The following is a 12,188-nucleotide window of genomic DNA, read 5'->3' as shown; positions in this document are numbered from 1 at the left end:
CCTTATAGCAAAGAATAGCAAAAAATAAAAAAAGATGAAAGCAATTCAACAAAACAAATCACACACCAACTGATTCTGATAATATGCTTTATTCCATAACAAGAATCATTCACTTCTACAAAGAAGAGAGGAAAATATGTTTTCTTATCTTTTACAGGCCAGACTTGATTGGTCATTATAATTATATAGACTTCCTTCCTTCCTTCCTTCCTTCTTCCCTCCCTCCCTCTCTCCCTTCCTTCCTTTTTTCCTTCCCTTCCCTCCCTTGCTTTCTCTTATTTATAGTCCACCCCCTTTTCTCCCCTCTTTTGTTTTAGTTACATAACTGACATACTTTCTTGACAACTTCTTTTTTTCTCTTTTAGATTTCTACTTCCTCTAATCCTCTTTTTTTTTTTTTTTTTTTTTTTGGCTTTTTCCTGTTTCTCTTCCTTATGTCCATCTTCTTTAGGATTCTTCCTCTACTTGGATCCTTCCATCTCTTGCTCCTTAAAATTGTTGATTCTGAAATTTCCATTCTTCAGAATCAATATCTGAACTTTTTCAGTGTCCAAAACTTTCAGATTTCTTTCCCAATTCCCTTTCTCCTTCTCCTTTTCCTTCTTCAGCCAAGGACTACTTTTGCTTCATTTTTCTTTTAACCTCCTCCCACCAAAACTAGATAAAGTAAAAAACATTCACTTATTTTTAGTTAAACTTTTCTGAGTAATTAACTAACTTCTCTAACATAAATTCCAAATCAGCCTTATTGCTCTTCTATTATTTGAATCTAATATTTTAAGAATTAAAAGGGCAAACCTTTTTTGTAGTATTTGCTTTACCATATAACTCAATATTTCTGACATTCTAGATACTTCATTTAAATATATTTTTAACTGATGAATTTTGGCTAATAATAATTGTTTAAACCTGCCATGTCTTGTTTATACTTTTGTCTAGAATAGATCAGTTACATTTTGTTAAAGTATACATAAGCATATATGTACACACACACACACACACACACACACATATATATATATATATATATATATATTTGTATGTGTATATATATTAGAATGATAGAGTAGAAAAAGAACTGGTTTAGGCATCCAGGAACTTTGATTATGGTTCAGAACTGATCCTAATTAGCTGTCATTTTGGACAAATCACTTAATCTTGGAGATTCAGTTTCTTTGCTTATAGAATACTAAAGAAATAGATCGATTCATAATAACTAGCATTTATATAGGACTTGAAGGTTTGTGGAACACTTTACAAGTCATTACATTTGGTCCTCATGACAACTTTGTCAAGTAGGTTTTGTTATTAGCTCCACTTTACAGATAAGGAAAAAAATGGGAAAATTTAAAGGATGTGCTCACAGTTAGTGTCTGAGGGTAGATTTGTGCTTTTGTCTTCCTGATTCAGGTGCAGCACTCTCTCTACTCTGTCTCCTAATTGCTACTACATAGTAGATGATTTGAATAGTTTCTCCCAATTCTAAGATTATAGAATTTTACAATTCTGTATTTTGCTTGTCACATTCTGCTACTTTGAATGTGTCAAATCATGTTGCCTTGTTTGGATTTGTTATTTTAGTAATTGATAATTAACACTATTACTTACAAAGGATCAAAAGAGAATGCAGAAAATAAATAGCAGATGTATAAACTATATACCACTAAAAATATTTAGTTCCAAGAGATGTATAGTCAGCAAAACAGAGGACAAGGGTTCTTACATTTATAAGATCATTCTCATTTTTCATTTTTTATAAAATTCATTATGATTGCTTATACATATAATGCTTTAAGGTTTACTAAGCACTACATATGTGTGCATACACATATCATATATATGAAAATTACATAGATATATACATATATTATATATACCATAAATGCTAATACATATATACATAAATTTCCCATGTATGAAATTTTATATGTATATATGATTTACAAATGAAATGTCTATGTGTATGCTTTACATAGCATGTATGTACATATATGTATATATACAGATACACATATATGTATATAAATTAAAAATGTGTGTGTATATACACATGCATATTAGCAACTAGGTGCTACAGTAGATAGAATGCAGGGCCTAAATAAGGAAAATGCATCTTGTTGAGTTCAAATCTGGCTTCAGATACTTATTAGTTGTGTGATCCTGGGCAAGTCACTTAGCCTTGTTTGCCTAAGTGTCCTCATCTGTAAAATGAGTTGGAGAAGGAAATGGCAAGAATACCCCAAATGGGATTAGGAAGAGTTGGACACTACTGAAAAATGACTAAATAACATGGTTCATGACACCACTCTGCTTTTTTAGAGTATAGCATAGTTAATTTGATAGAACCAAAGTTGAATAAGTGGAGTATGTGTGAGGGTGGCTGGTTCTGTTTCTTTGGCATTTAGTTGTTGTGAATCCTGGGTCTGTCCTTCTTTCCTTCCTTCATTCCTTCCTTTGTTCCTTCGTTCTTTCCTTCCTTCCCTCATACCTTTCCTTTCTTCCCTCATACTTTTCCTTCCTTCCTTCCTTCCTTCCTTCCTTCCTTCCTTCCTTCCTTCCCTCCCTCTACCCCTGTCTTTCCCTCTCCCTCCTTCCAGTCCTAGCAGCTATCAAAATGACATTTACTTAGGTATACTAAATACAGGATACTAAATAGAATTTATAAAATAATCCATACAACATCTAATTGTATGTCTCAGCAGTAGTGGACAAAAGCCTCTGGCCAAATCATTTGCAAGCTTCTTCCTTTTAATATCTTGTGTCATTTTACTTTGAGAAGAAAGAATTGGTCACAGAATTCCTTACGTTTCAGTTTTGCTCTGCTGGAAAAGGCTGACGTGGACAGGATGCAAAAAGCAAAAATGGAGCAATGAAATTGACAATATAATTTGGGAAAGTAGTTTGGTTTGGTAGAAAAGAATAAAAGGGAGAGAAAGGGGGTGATGGGGATGGGAACCAAAAGGTCATAGACCATAGAGTCATAGAACTGGAAGAGAACTTAGAAATTATGGGAGAAAATGCCTTCACTGTACAGATAAGGAAACAATCCCAAGGAGGTTAAATGATTTGCCCAGAATCACATAGCTCATCATTATCTGAGGTAGCATTGGAACCTAATCTTCCTGAGTCCTAAGTCCAGTAGCATATGTTATACAAATGACATATGCATATTAGCAACTAGGTGCTACAGTAGATAGAATGCAGGGCCTAAATAAGGAAAATGCATCTTGTTGAGTTCAAATCTGGCTTCAGACACTTACTAGTTGTGTGATCCTGGGCAAGTCACTTAGCCTTGTTTGTCAAAGTGTCCTCATCTGTAAAATGAATTTTTTAAAGACTGTGGCTCCTTTCAACAATGAGGTGATTCAGACCAATTTCAATAGACTTGTAATGGAGAGAGCCAACTGAATCCAGAGAGAGGACCATGGGGACTGAATATGGATCACAGCATAGTATTTTCACCTTTTTGTTGTTGTTGTTGTTGTTGTTGTTTGTTTGCTTGCTTTTTTTCCCTCTCATTTTTTCCTTTTTGATCTGATTTTTCTTGTGCAGCATGATGAATGTGGAAATATGTATAGAAAAATAGCACATATTTAAAACATATTGGATTATTTGCTGTCTAGGGGAGGGAGTGGCAGGGAAGGTAGGGAGAAAAATTTGAAACACAAGGTTTGCAAGGGTGAATTTTGAAAATTATCTTTGTATTTTGAAAATAAAAAGCTATTATTAACCCCTCCCCCCCAAAAGAAAATATCCTATATCCCTTTTTCCTTTGAAATTATATTTATATATTTGAAGTTGGCAATTTTTATGGCATATATATTAAATACTTATATAGAGATCTAATTTCATTGATATAACTACTCCCTCCAGCAATACAAATCCACTTTGTAATTTTGACAGGTCCTATTTTATTCTTGTTCATGTCTTCTAATAAGGTAACCACAGGGATGCACCCAATATTCTGTAATGAAGTTATTGTTATATGGTCCTCAGTCCTGTCTCCTAGCTGTGCTTCATTTTTACATCAGCAAAAATTAGAATGTAGTCATTTTATTTGCATATTACAATTTTTATTTGTCATTTTCCCTTTTTATTCTAGACAGTTGTTCAAACAGAATCTATTTAGTGCCAAGAGCAATGCCAAGAAAGGAAAAATAAAACAGTTCTTGACCTCAAGGAGTTCACATTCTATCAGGGATGAAAATCATGAAAAATAAAATGTGGAGGTGATATAAAATTTAAAGAGGTAGAGCAGATGGAAGGCAATCTCAGAGAGAAAGTTTTTTATGGAGACCATAAACGTTTTTCTGGCAAAGGTGGCTTTTGAGCTAAGCCTTGAAGAAAGCCAGAGAAATTGAGGCAGAGATGAGGAGAAAGCAACTTGGGGGATAGCCCGTGCAAATGTTCAGAAATAGGAGCTGGAGTGTCACGTTCAAAAATCAGCAAAAAGAGGTCAATATGGTGGATTGTAGAATGAATGGAGGAAGGTAAAATACAATCAGATTGTAAATGTAGGAATGGGTCAGGCAGAACTTTATCTTTCAAACAGAAGTGCTTATATTTGATTCTATAGACAATAGGGAGCTATTGAAGTTTCCTGAGTAGAAGGTATTTTGGGTAGTGTCAGACCTATATTTTAGGAAAATCATTTTGTCAGTGGAGTAGAAGATTGATTAGAGTAGAGAGACATGAGGCAGGTAATCTCATAAGGTTATTGCAATAATATTGGTAAAAGGTAATGGGGGCCTGAATAAGGGTGTAGATCTTATGAATAAAGAGAAGGGGAAAAGTAGGAGAGATGTAAAAGTAGCAATGCAGAATTTCAGAACAGACTAGATATATCTGTACGTATGAGTGAGGTATTTTTTATAATTTAAAAAATTATTTTATTTTTAATTTATGGAATAAAACAAGCATTTCTATAATAGTTTAATAAAAAAGATGATTGCACATGAAACTGCACATCTATTATGTATAATTTGCTATTCCTTTTAAATATATGATAAAGTTATTATTGTAATTTTTTTCTTTCTTCCCTTCCCTCTTTGTCCCCCAGATGCCTACCATTAGATGAGAATATGTGTGTCCAGGGCAGGGGGTTGGGGGAATAAAGGTTATTGTACCTAGAAGGATAGTAGGATCTTCAAGATCAGTAATAAATCTTGGAAGGGGGAAAGAATTTTTAGAAAAAGAAAATGAATACTGTTATGTCCAGGTGAAGATGACCTTTGCGCTAACAAAAGCATAGCCTGACTCTTTATAGATTGCTGATTCTGGAGTGATTTTTATGTCAGTAATGAACCATTTCCCATCTGTTAAAAAGAATTAATTTAATTCTTTACGATGTTATTTATCATGTCTAGTATCTTTCATATCCTTTTTTCTAAAAAAATATTCATGGACTTGAAGCATGAGTGTTCTTGGGCTTCTCACATTCTTTATTCTTAAGCCATTTGACTTGCTTCAACTTTTGTATTGAAGAGAATGTGTGGATGGAGTGGCTGAGCTTGGAATCAGAAGGACTCAGGTTTAGTTCTGTCTTAAGATACTTACTATCTGTGAGAACCTAGGCAAGACCCTTTATCTTTCTGTGACTTAGTTTCCTCATTTGTAAAATGAAGGAATTGGACTCGGTGATCTCCAAAGTTCCTTTCAATTTTAAAACTATGATGTCAAAAGTTATTAAGCATGAGAGTGTTAGTAACTGGACCTATGACTTCTTTGAGATATGGAATTACTGGATAAGGAAAACCCTTCCTACAAACCTAGCTAAGAGTTGCTTAAAATGCTCAGAGGTTAAGGGACTTTGTCAAAAGCCACATGACTAGTATATTCCATGCAAGGGTCATCAAACTTTTTAAATAGGGGGGCCAGTTCACTGTCCCTCAAACTGTTGGAGGGCCGGACTATAGTAAAAACAAAAACTTTGTTTTGTGGGCCTTTAAATAAAGAAACTTCATAGCCTTGGGTGAGGGGGATAATCATCCTCAGCTGCCACATCTGGCCTTTGGGCCATAGTTTGAGGACCCCTGTATGAGGTAAGGCCTCCTGGATCTAAGCCCAACTCTGTCCAATATGCCATTGCTGCCTCTAAGCAGAAAAGAGGTGTATTTAATTTGGGAGGTTTTACTTGTTGTTCTGGATTAACCAAGTGGACAAAGTGCTGGGCCTGGATCGGCAAGACTTGAGTTCACATGTGGCCTCAGATATTTAGTAGCTGTCTGATCCTGGGCAAGTCACTTAACTCTATTTGCCTCAGTTTCTTCATCTGTAATATGAGCTGGAGCAGGAAATGGCAAACCACTCCAATATCTTTCCCAAGAAAACTTCAGATGGGTCATGAAGAGTCAGATACAATTGAGCAACACTGAGTTTTTTGTAGATTTATCTATTTGTGTATTTAACAGTGGATTTTTAAAAATATAAAATGATGTTTCTTTTGATAACAGACTTCTTGCAAATACTTATCATGAGCCCTGGAATTTTAGATGAACAAATGGTCCATAAAATGACATTTCTTTTAGTTTAGAGTAGAATATTATACACTCAACTCTATGAACTCTTTAATTTAATTTTTCAAGGAGAACCTGACAGTCAACTTTTATCAACATATTCCTTTCTTTTTTTCTGCTTATTTATTCTGAGAATGTCTAGTTCATACAATTCAGTTTTTCCATTGGTAACAGCAGCAAAAGGATTGCAAACAATTTACATAAGTAAATTCATTTGATGAATGAGTTTGTTTATCATTCACTGGATGTATATTTCACAGAGTATTTGTACATTTTTTTTTTGGGGGGGTGCATGTGTGTGTTGTTTTTCAGTTTTTTTCTCAGTTGTTTTTCAATAGTGTTCAACCCAATGATCTTATTTGAGGTTTACTTGGCAGGGATACTAGAGTGATTTGCATTTCCTTTTCTAGCTCATTTTGTAGATGAGAAAACTGAGACAAACAGGGTTAAGTGACTTCCCTGGATCACACACCTAGTACGTATCTGAGATTGGATTTGAACTCAGTTTTTCCTGACTTCCAGTCCTGGTGCTCTATCCACTTCTCTGCCTTGCTATCCCTACATCACAACTAAGTTAATATTTGTAGAAAGGATGAGATTCCCAGCTCTCTCTGTCCCTATTTCTTCTACTCTGTCATCATTACAACTGATGGGGAAGGGGACTTCTGGGTATTAGGAGCCATTTTGCATTTGTCATTATTACGTGATCTGTGATAGCCAATGGATTCACCAGTTTGCTAGTGATGAACCTCTCCGTTTAGCTCAAGGCTGGTCTTCAGAAATTAGATCCAAGCTTTTGATAAGCTTGTACTTAAAGCTCTTCTACTGTAGTAGAACTTGACAGAGTTTGAGTTCATTCAGCAGTCTTGGAGAATCTAGGATGATAAGGCAGGTATCAGTTTAAGAAGCTGTAGAAGCACAAAGTATCTAATAGAAACCATCTAAATACATATTTACAGCATCTGTCTGATAAATGACAACTCTAAAGCCTACCATATTCTTTTTAAATGAAGTTAATTTCTTAAATTTTACTTTTTGATCTATCAACTTAAAGGCTACTAATTTTATCCTGATTTTTTAAAGAAGTTTTAGTTTTGCTTATTAATTTTTAGTTTTGTTTTAATTTCTTCAGGTCAGTAATTTAGCAAAGGGACAATAATAATAATAATAATAAAATTGTTAACATTTACATAGCACTTTAAGATTTGCAGTGTGTGTGTATGTGTGTATGTTTATGTATGTATCTCATACATTATCTTATTTTGCTACTCATAACAATCCTGTGAGATAAGTGCTATTATTATCCCATTTTTATAGATGAGAAAACCAAGAATAAGAGGTTTTAACCTTTCTGCTCTTAAATTAATGTGAATAAAAACTAATAGGTGACACAACTAATAAGTATGTGAGATGGCATTAGAATTCAGTCTTCCTGACTCATAGTTCAATATAGTATTTGCTATGCCACCTACTTGTCTCTGGATAAAATATTATTTTGTGATATTTTGCTGTTTTTTTCTCCTTTTAAAATTTTTTTTACTGTTTTTTAAAGCTTTCTTACCTGTTCATATTATTGATTCATATATCTCACAATTTCATGTTATGTAACATAATTATAGTGTCTCTTTGCTTATGTTTAAGGTTAGATGCATTATTCTAATAATATTTAAAAATTTCGAGGGTAGTTTTACACTTACTCCTTGAGAGGAGAAACCAGTTTTTATTCCCTCTACAAGTACATATCCCATGATGTTTAATGCTATCTTCTGGCTGTAAAATCTGTAGAATCTTACTAGGTTTTATTAGATAGGAGATTAATAGAAAGAAACCCCTTCAATATTACTATGATGTTTCACTAATTTTGGTGCTAGATGGTTACTGATGACTCCCCAGAGGGGAATTTAAAATACAAATAGCAACAACAAAATTGAACTCATTTTCAGAGCCATTGCGGTAGCAATATGAGCTGAAAGGGTGACTGCTATGACTGTTCAGGTGTGAATTTCTTTAAGCGAAAGAAGGGAGAAAGGAGGGGAATGAACAGTTGGCTTACCTTTTATTTGTGCCCATTAGTATCTGTTATAGTTAAGGAACACATAGAATGCATTTTGTGAATTCTTATGGATCATATGCTTACAAGAGTGCATTGTTTGTGATATTGTAATTCTTGGTTTGAAGGGAGAAATAGACTATCAATAACTCAAGAAATTATATAAGGTGTTTTCTTTTTAAAGTTCTGCATGTCAAATATTAGAACTAAACATGGTCTCCACAAATTAAAATATAATTATAACAAGTGAAATCTAATTTTGCATTAAGAGTTCAAATTTATTAGTCCTCTTTGTTTTCTTCATTTTTCATTTTTGAAGAGAATAGAAAAACTCAATTTAGGCCATTAATTTAACCTTAGTAAATATTAGCTTTAAATATAGATATTTCTGTGTGATATTCTTATCATTTATAGAGAGGCATTCCTCTTGCTCTGCTTGAGGAGATTCTAGAACATGGAATCAGGAAACATCTTTTGTAAGTGTGATAGGATTCTTTTAGAAGTATCATTCTCAAGCAGGTTTTGGCAGTAAAATTGAGAACTACAAAGAAGGCCGGGTAGCCAGGTGGTGTAGTTTAGATACTGGGCCTGAAGTCAGGAGATTTATCTGAGTTCAAATCTGGCCTACGATATTTGCTAGCTGTGTGTGACTCTGGGTAAATCACTTAACCGTATTTGCCTTAGTTCCTCATCTGTTGGAGTTGGAGAGTGAAGTGGTAAACCAGTACAATATCTTTCCAAGAAAACCCCAACTGAAAACATGACTGAAAAATGGTGAACAAAAACAAAGTAGAGAAAGATGGAATGATTTGTAGGATATGTGTAGAGCCATTTTATAATTAAATATATGATGTGTAAACCTAATAATTTGAAGATAATTTATTATTTTTTTGCAAAGAATAGTTCACCAGTGTAACAAATTATGTTTTTATGGCCATGGATTTTTTTTTGTCATATGAAATGTGGAAATGTAGTATTTCTCTTGAGAATCTATCCACTAGACATATTTTAGTGTCTTTTTAAAAAGCAAAATCTTATAAATTTGTTGAGGCATTTTAAAGAAACATTTCCAAGTATACTATTGACTTTCTGAGACTTCTATTATAAGAGTGCTCTGATTTAATTAGTACTTTTTCTGTTGCCTATAGGTATACCTTAGTGGATATTTTGCGGGCCATACTTCTTTCTTTGGAAGCCATGATTGAAGATCCAGAACTACAAGTGAATGGATTTGTTTTGATCATAGACTGGAGTAACTTCACCTTCAAACAGGCCTCTAAACTCACACCAAGCATGCTGAGATTAGCAATAGAGGGCCTCCAGGTAACAATTTCTGAAATATAAACTCCCCAATACCCCCATCTCAGTGATTCAATGCTTAACGTCTGTAATCAAATCTAAGGAGGAAGTAGAATGTTCTCTCTCATCTAATCCTATAGCTAGATTCTCAGTCTGTGTAACTCAATAATATAATTCCCCATGGAAGTTTTTTATAGACTTACACAGACTGAAAATATGGAGCTCAATTTATCATTTAAATGCACTTACCTCCATGGGAAGGAAGTATGGGGGCACAAATAACATTTGGAGTCCCTGTGGCAAAGAACCTTGAAATTTGGGCAGTTTTTTCCCTTTTATTATATGTTATATTTGGTTATACTTAAGTAGAATCAACACAGAGCTCACCAATTTACATTAACTGGGCCATTTAATGTTATTAGTCCTTCATTCTTGAAGAGCACCATACCATCAGGGTGGTGATGGAAGGCAAGTGAGTTGGATTTGAATGAATCTGGGTTGTGCAAAGTCACCAGCCCCACTTTTTTTTCTGCCAGAGTGATTTGTTTTCAGTGGCAAGATAAAGGTTAGGACTATTAGGCTATTGATACAGTGGGAGACCTTGGTCTTTTGAAGCTAAGATCTTTAATAAATCTCACTTTGAGTGACACAATGCCCATTCAGAGATTATGGCTAAGTGAACATTACTCGTACATCATGGTATCACCTTCCTGATGTCATGGTCTTCTTCAAGAATGAAGGTCAAATAAATTGGGCACCATAGCTTCTTCCTTTCTCTTTTTTCTTTTCATTCTCTCTTTCTCCCTTTCTCCCTTCTTTCCTTCCTCCCTCCCTTCCTTCTTCCCTTCCTTCCTTCCTTCCTTCCTTCCTTCCTTCCTTCCTTCCTTCCTTCCTTCCTTCCTTCCTTCCTTCCTTCTTTTCTTCCTTCCTTTTTTTCTTCCTTCCTTCCTTCCTTCCTTCCTTCCTTCCTTCCTTCTCTTACTCTTACCTGCAGATGCTCTGATCAAAGGAATATAAAATTTCTTTTTGGATTGCTGAAATCTCCCAAGATATCTTGGGGTTGCTTACTAGATTTCTTTCTTAAGAACTATGCCGTAAACCCAAATCACCCTGGCTCTCATTGATTAGACAATGGTGCATGGAAACTTGACTTATTCTTCTGCCTGACTTGATGTTTGTAAGGTACTTTCTGCTGTTAAGGCATTTCCTAAATAAATGACTATAAAGTCAGGTAACTGATTATTTTATATTTATAATTGCCAATCAGTTTTGACAAAAAAAATTTTAATTTTGTGGAGAAAGCCGGCCTCAATGTTTGTGTAGGAATGGCTGCTTATCGAGTAGTAAGATTACTTTTGCCTGATTGGGGACTTATAAAAATACTAAAAAAATTTTATTGTACAACACTCAACAAATATCTGTTAATATGAGTTTTTTTTTCATTTGTATAATGTCTGCTTACTTTAAAAAAAAAGTTGTTCCTTATTGGCGGGCGTGAAATTGTTTTCTAGTTGAGATGATGAGCTCTTTTGAATATTTATAAAATTGTAAATAGGTGTAGTGCATTATAAATATTTAATATAACTGTAAAGTTTTCATCATGAAAGTGATTTTAACAATGATATTCAGCATTTATTCTCTTTATTTTACAATTTAAATTTATACATTTGAACATTGTTTAGTTTTCTAATCTTTGTCACTGCAGTAGCTGTTTTTTTTAAACTAGCAAATCTATCTGAAACACTGATACCACCAAAATATGTTAAGTTTCCCCCCCCTCATATAATATAAACCAAGAAGAATTCAGATCAGTGCTCCACAGCAACCAAAGACTATGTCTATAGGATATTAAATGGATGTTTAGAGACCTCCAAGGATGTCAGCTTTGACTGTGGAATATCTTCTTTGAATAAAATTCACTCCTGAATAAAAATCACAGGGTTTGATGCCCTGGAGTTGGTCAAATAAATTGATTCTTTTTACTCCTGAGGGGATTTTTCCAGACTCAAGCCTCCTTATTGGTTTCCAGTGAGACAGGCTTATAATTTGTCTTAGCACCTTTTTAAATTCTGAGGAGACAGATGATGGTGTGAAAACTGAAAGAAGGTAATACTTGGAAATGCTTACGTTATTAGAGACTTACCCTTAAATCTGCCTTACTGCTAGCAAGGTGAAAATTCCCTTCAAAACAAATTGTCTTCATCTTATGGAGTTATATGTGATTCATTATGGAATTACACAGATGATAAATATCCTATTATTATTGTTACAACTCAGCTTGATTCCCTACCCTTTACATCAGAAAAGGTACCAACAATGTGCCC

General features: G+C 34.2%; 1 protein-coding gene across 1 annotated transcript in view; it reads left to right on the top strand.

Annotated features, from left to right (window-relative positions):
• The window catches only part of CLVS2 (clavesin 2), a 103,678-nt gene that overhangs the window by 23,506 nt on the left and 67,984 nt on the right, over nt 1–12,188 (top strand). Inside the window, exon 2 of the mRNA XM_003769411.2 lies at nt 9,714–9,888. Within this exon, the coding sequence (XP_003769459.1) occupies nt 9,714–9,888 (175 nt within the window). The remainder of the gene's footprint in view (nt 1–9,713; nt 9,889–12,188) is intronic.

The sequence above is a fragment of the Sarcophilus harrisii genome, chromosome 4 (genome assembly GCF_902635505.1).
Source record: "Sarcophilus harrisii chromosome 4, mSarHar1.11, whole genome shotgun sequence".
In the NCBI taxonomy this organism is placed as follows: domain Eukaryota; kingdom Metazoa; phylum Chordata; class Mammalia; order Dasyuromorphia; family Dasyuridae; genus Sarcophilus; species Sarcophilus harrisii.
This window is presented reverse-complemented; position numbering and strand designations above follow the sequence as displayed.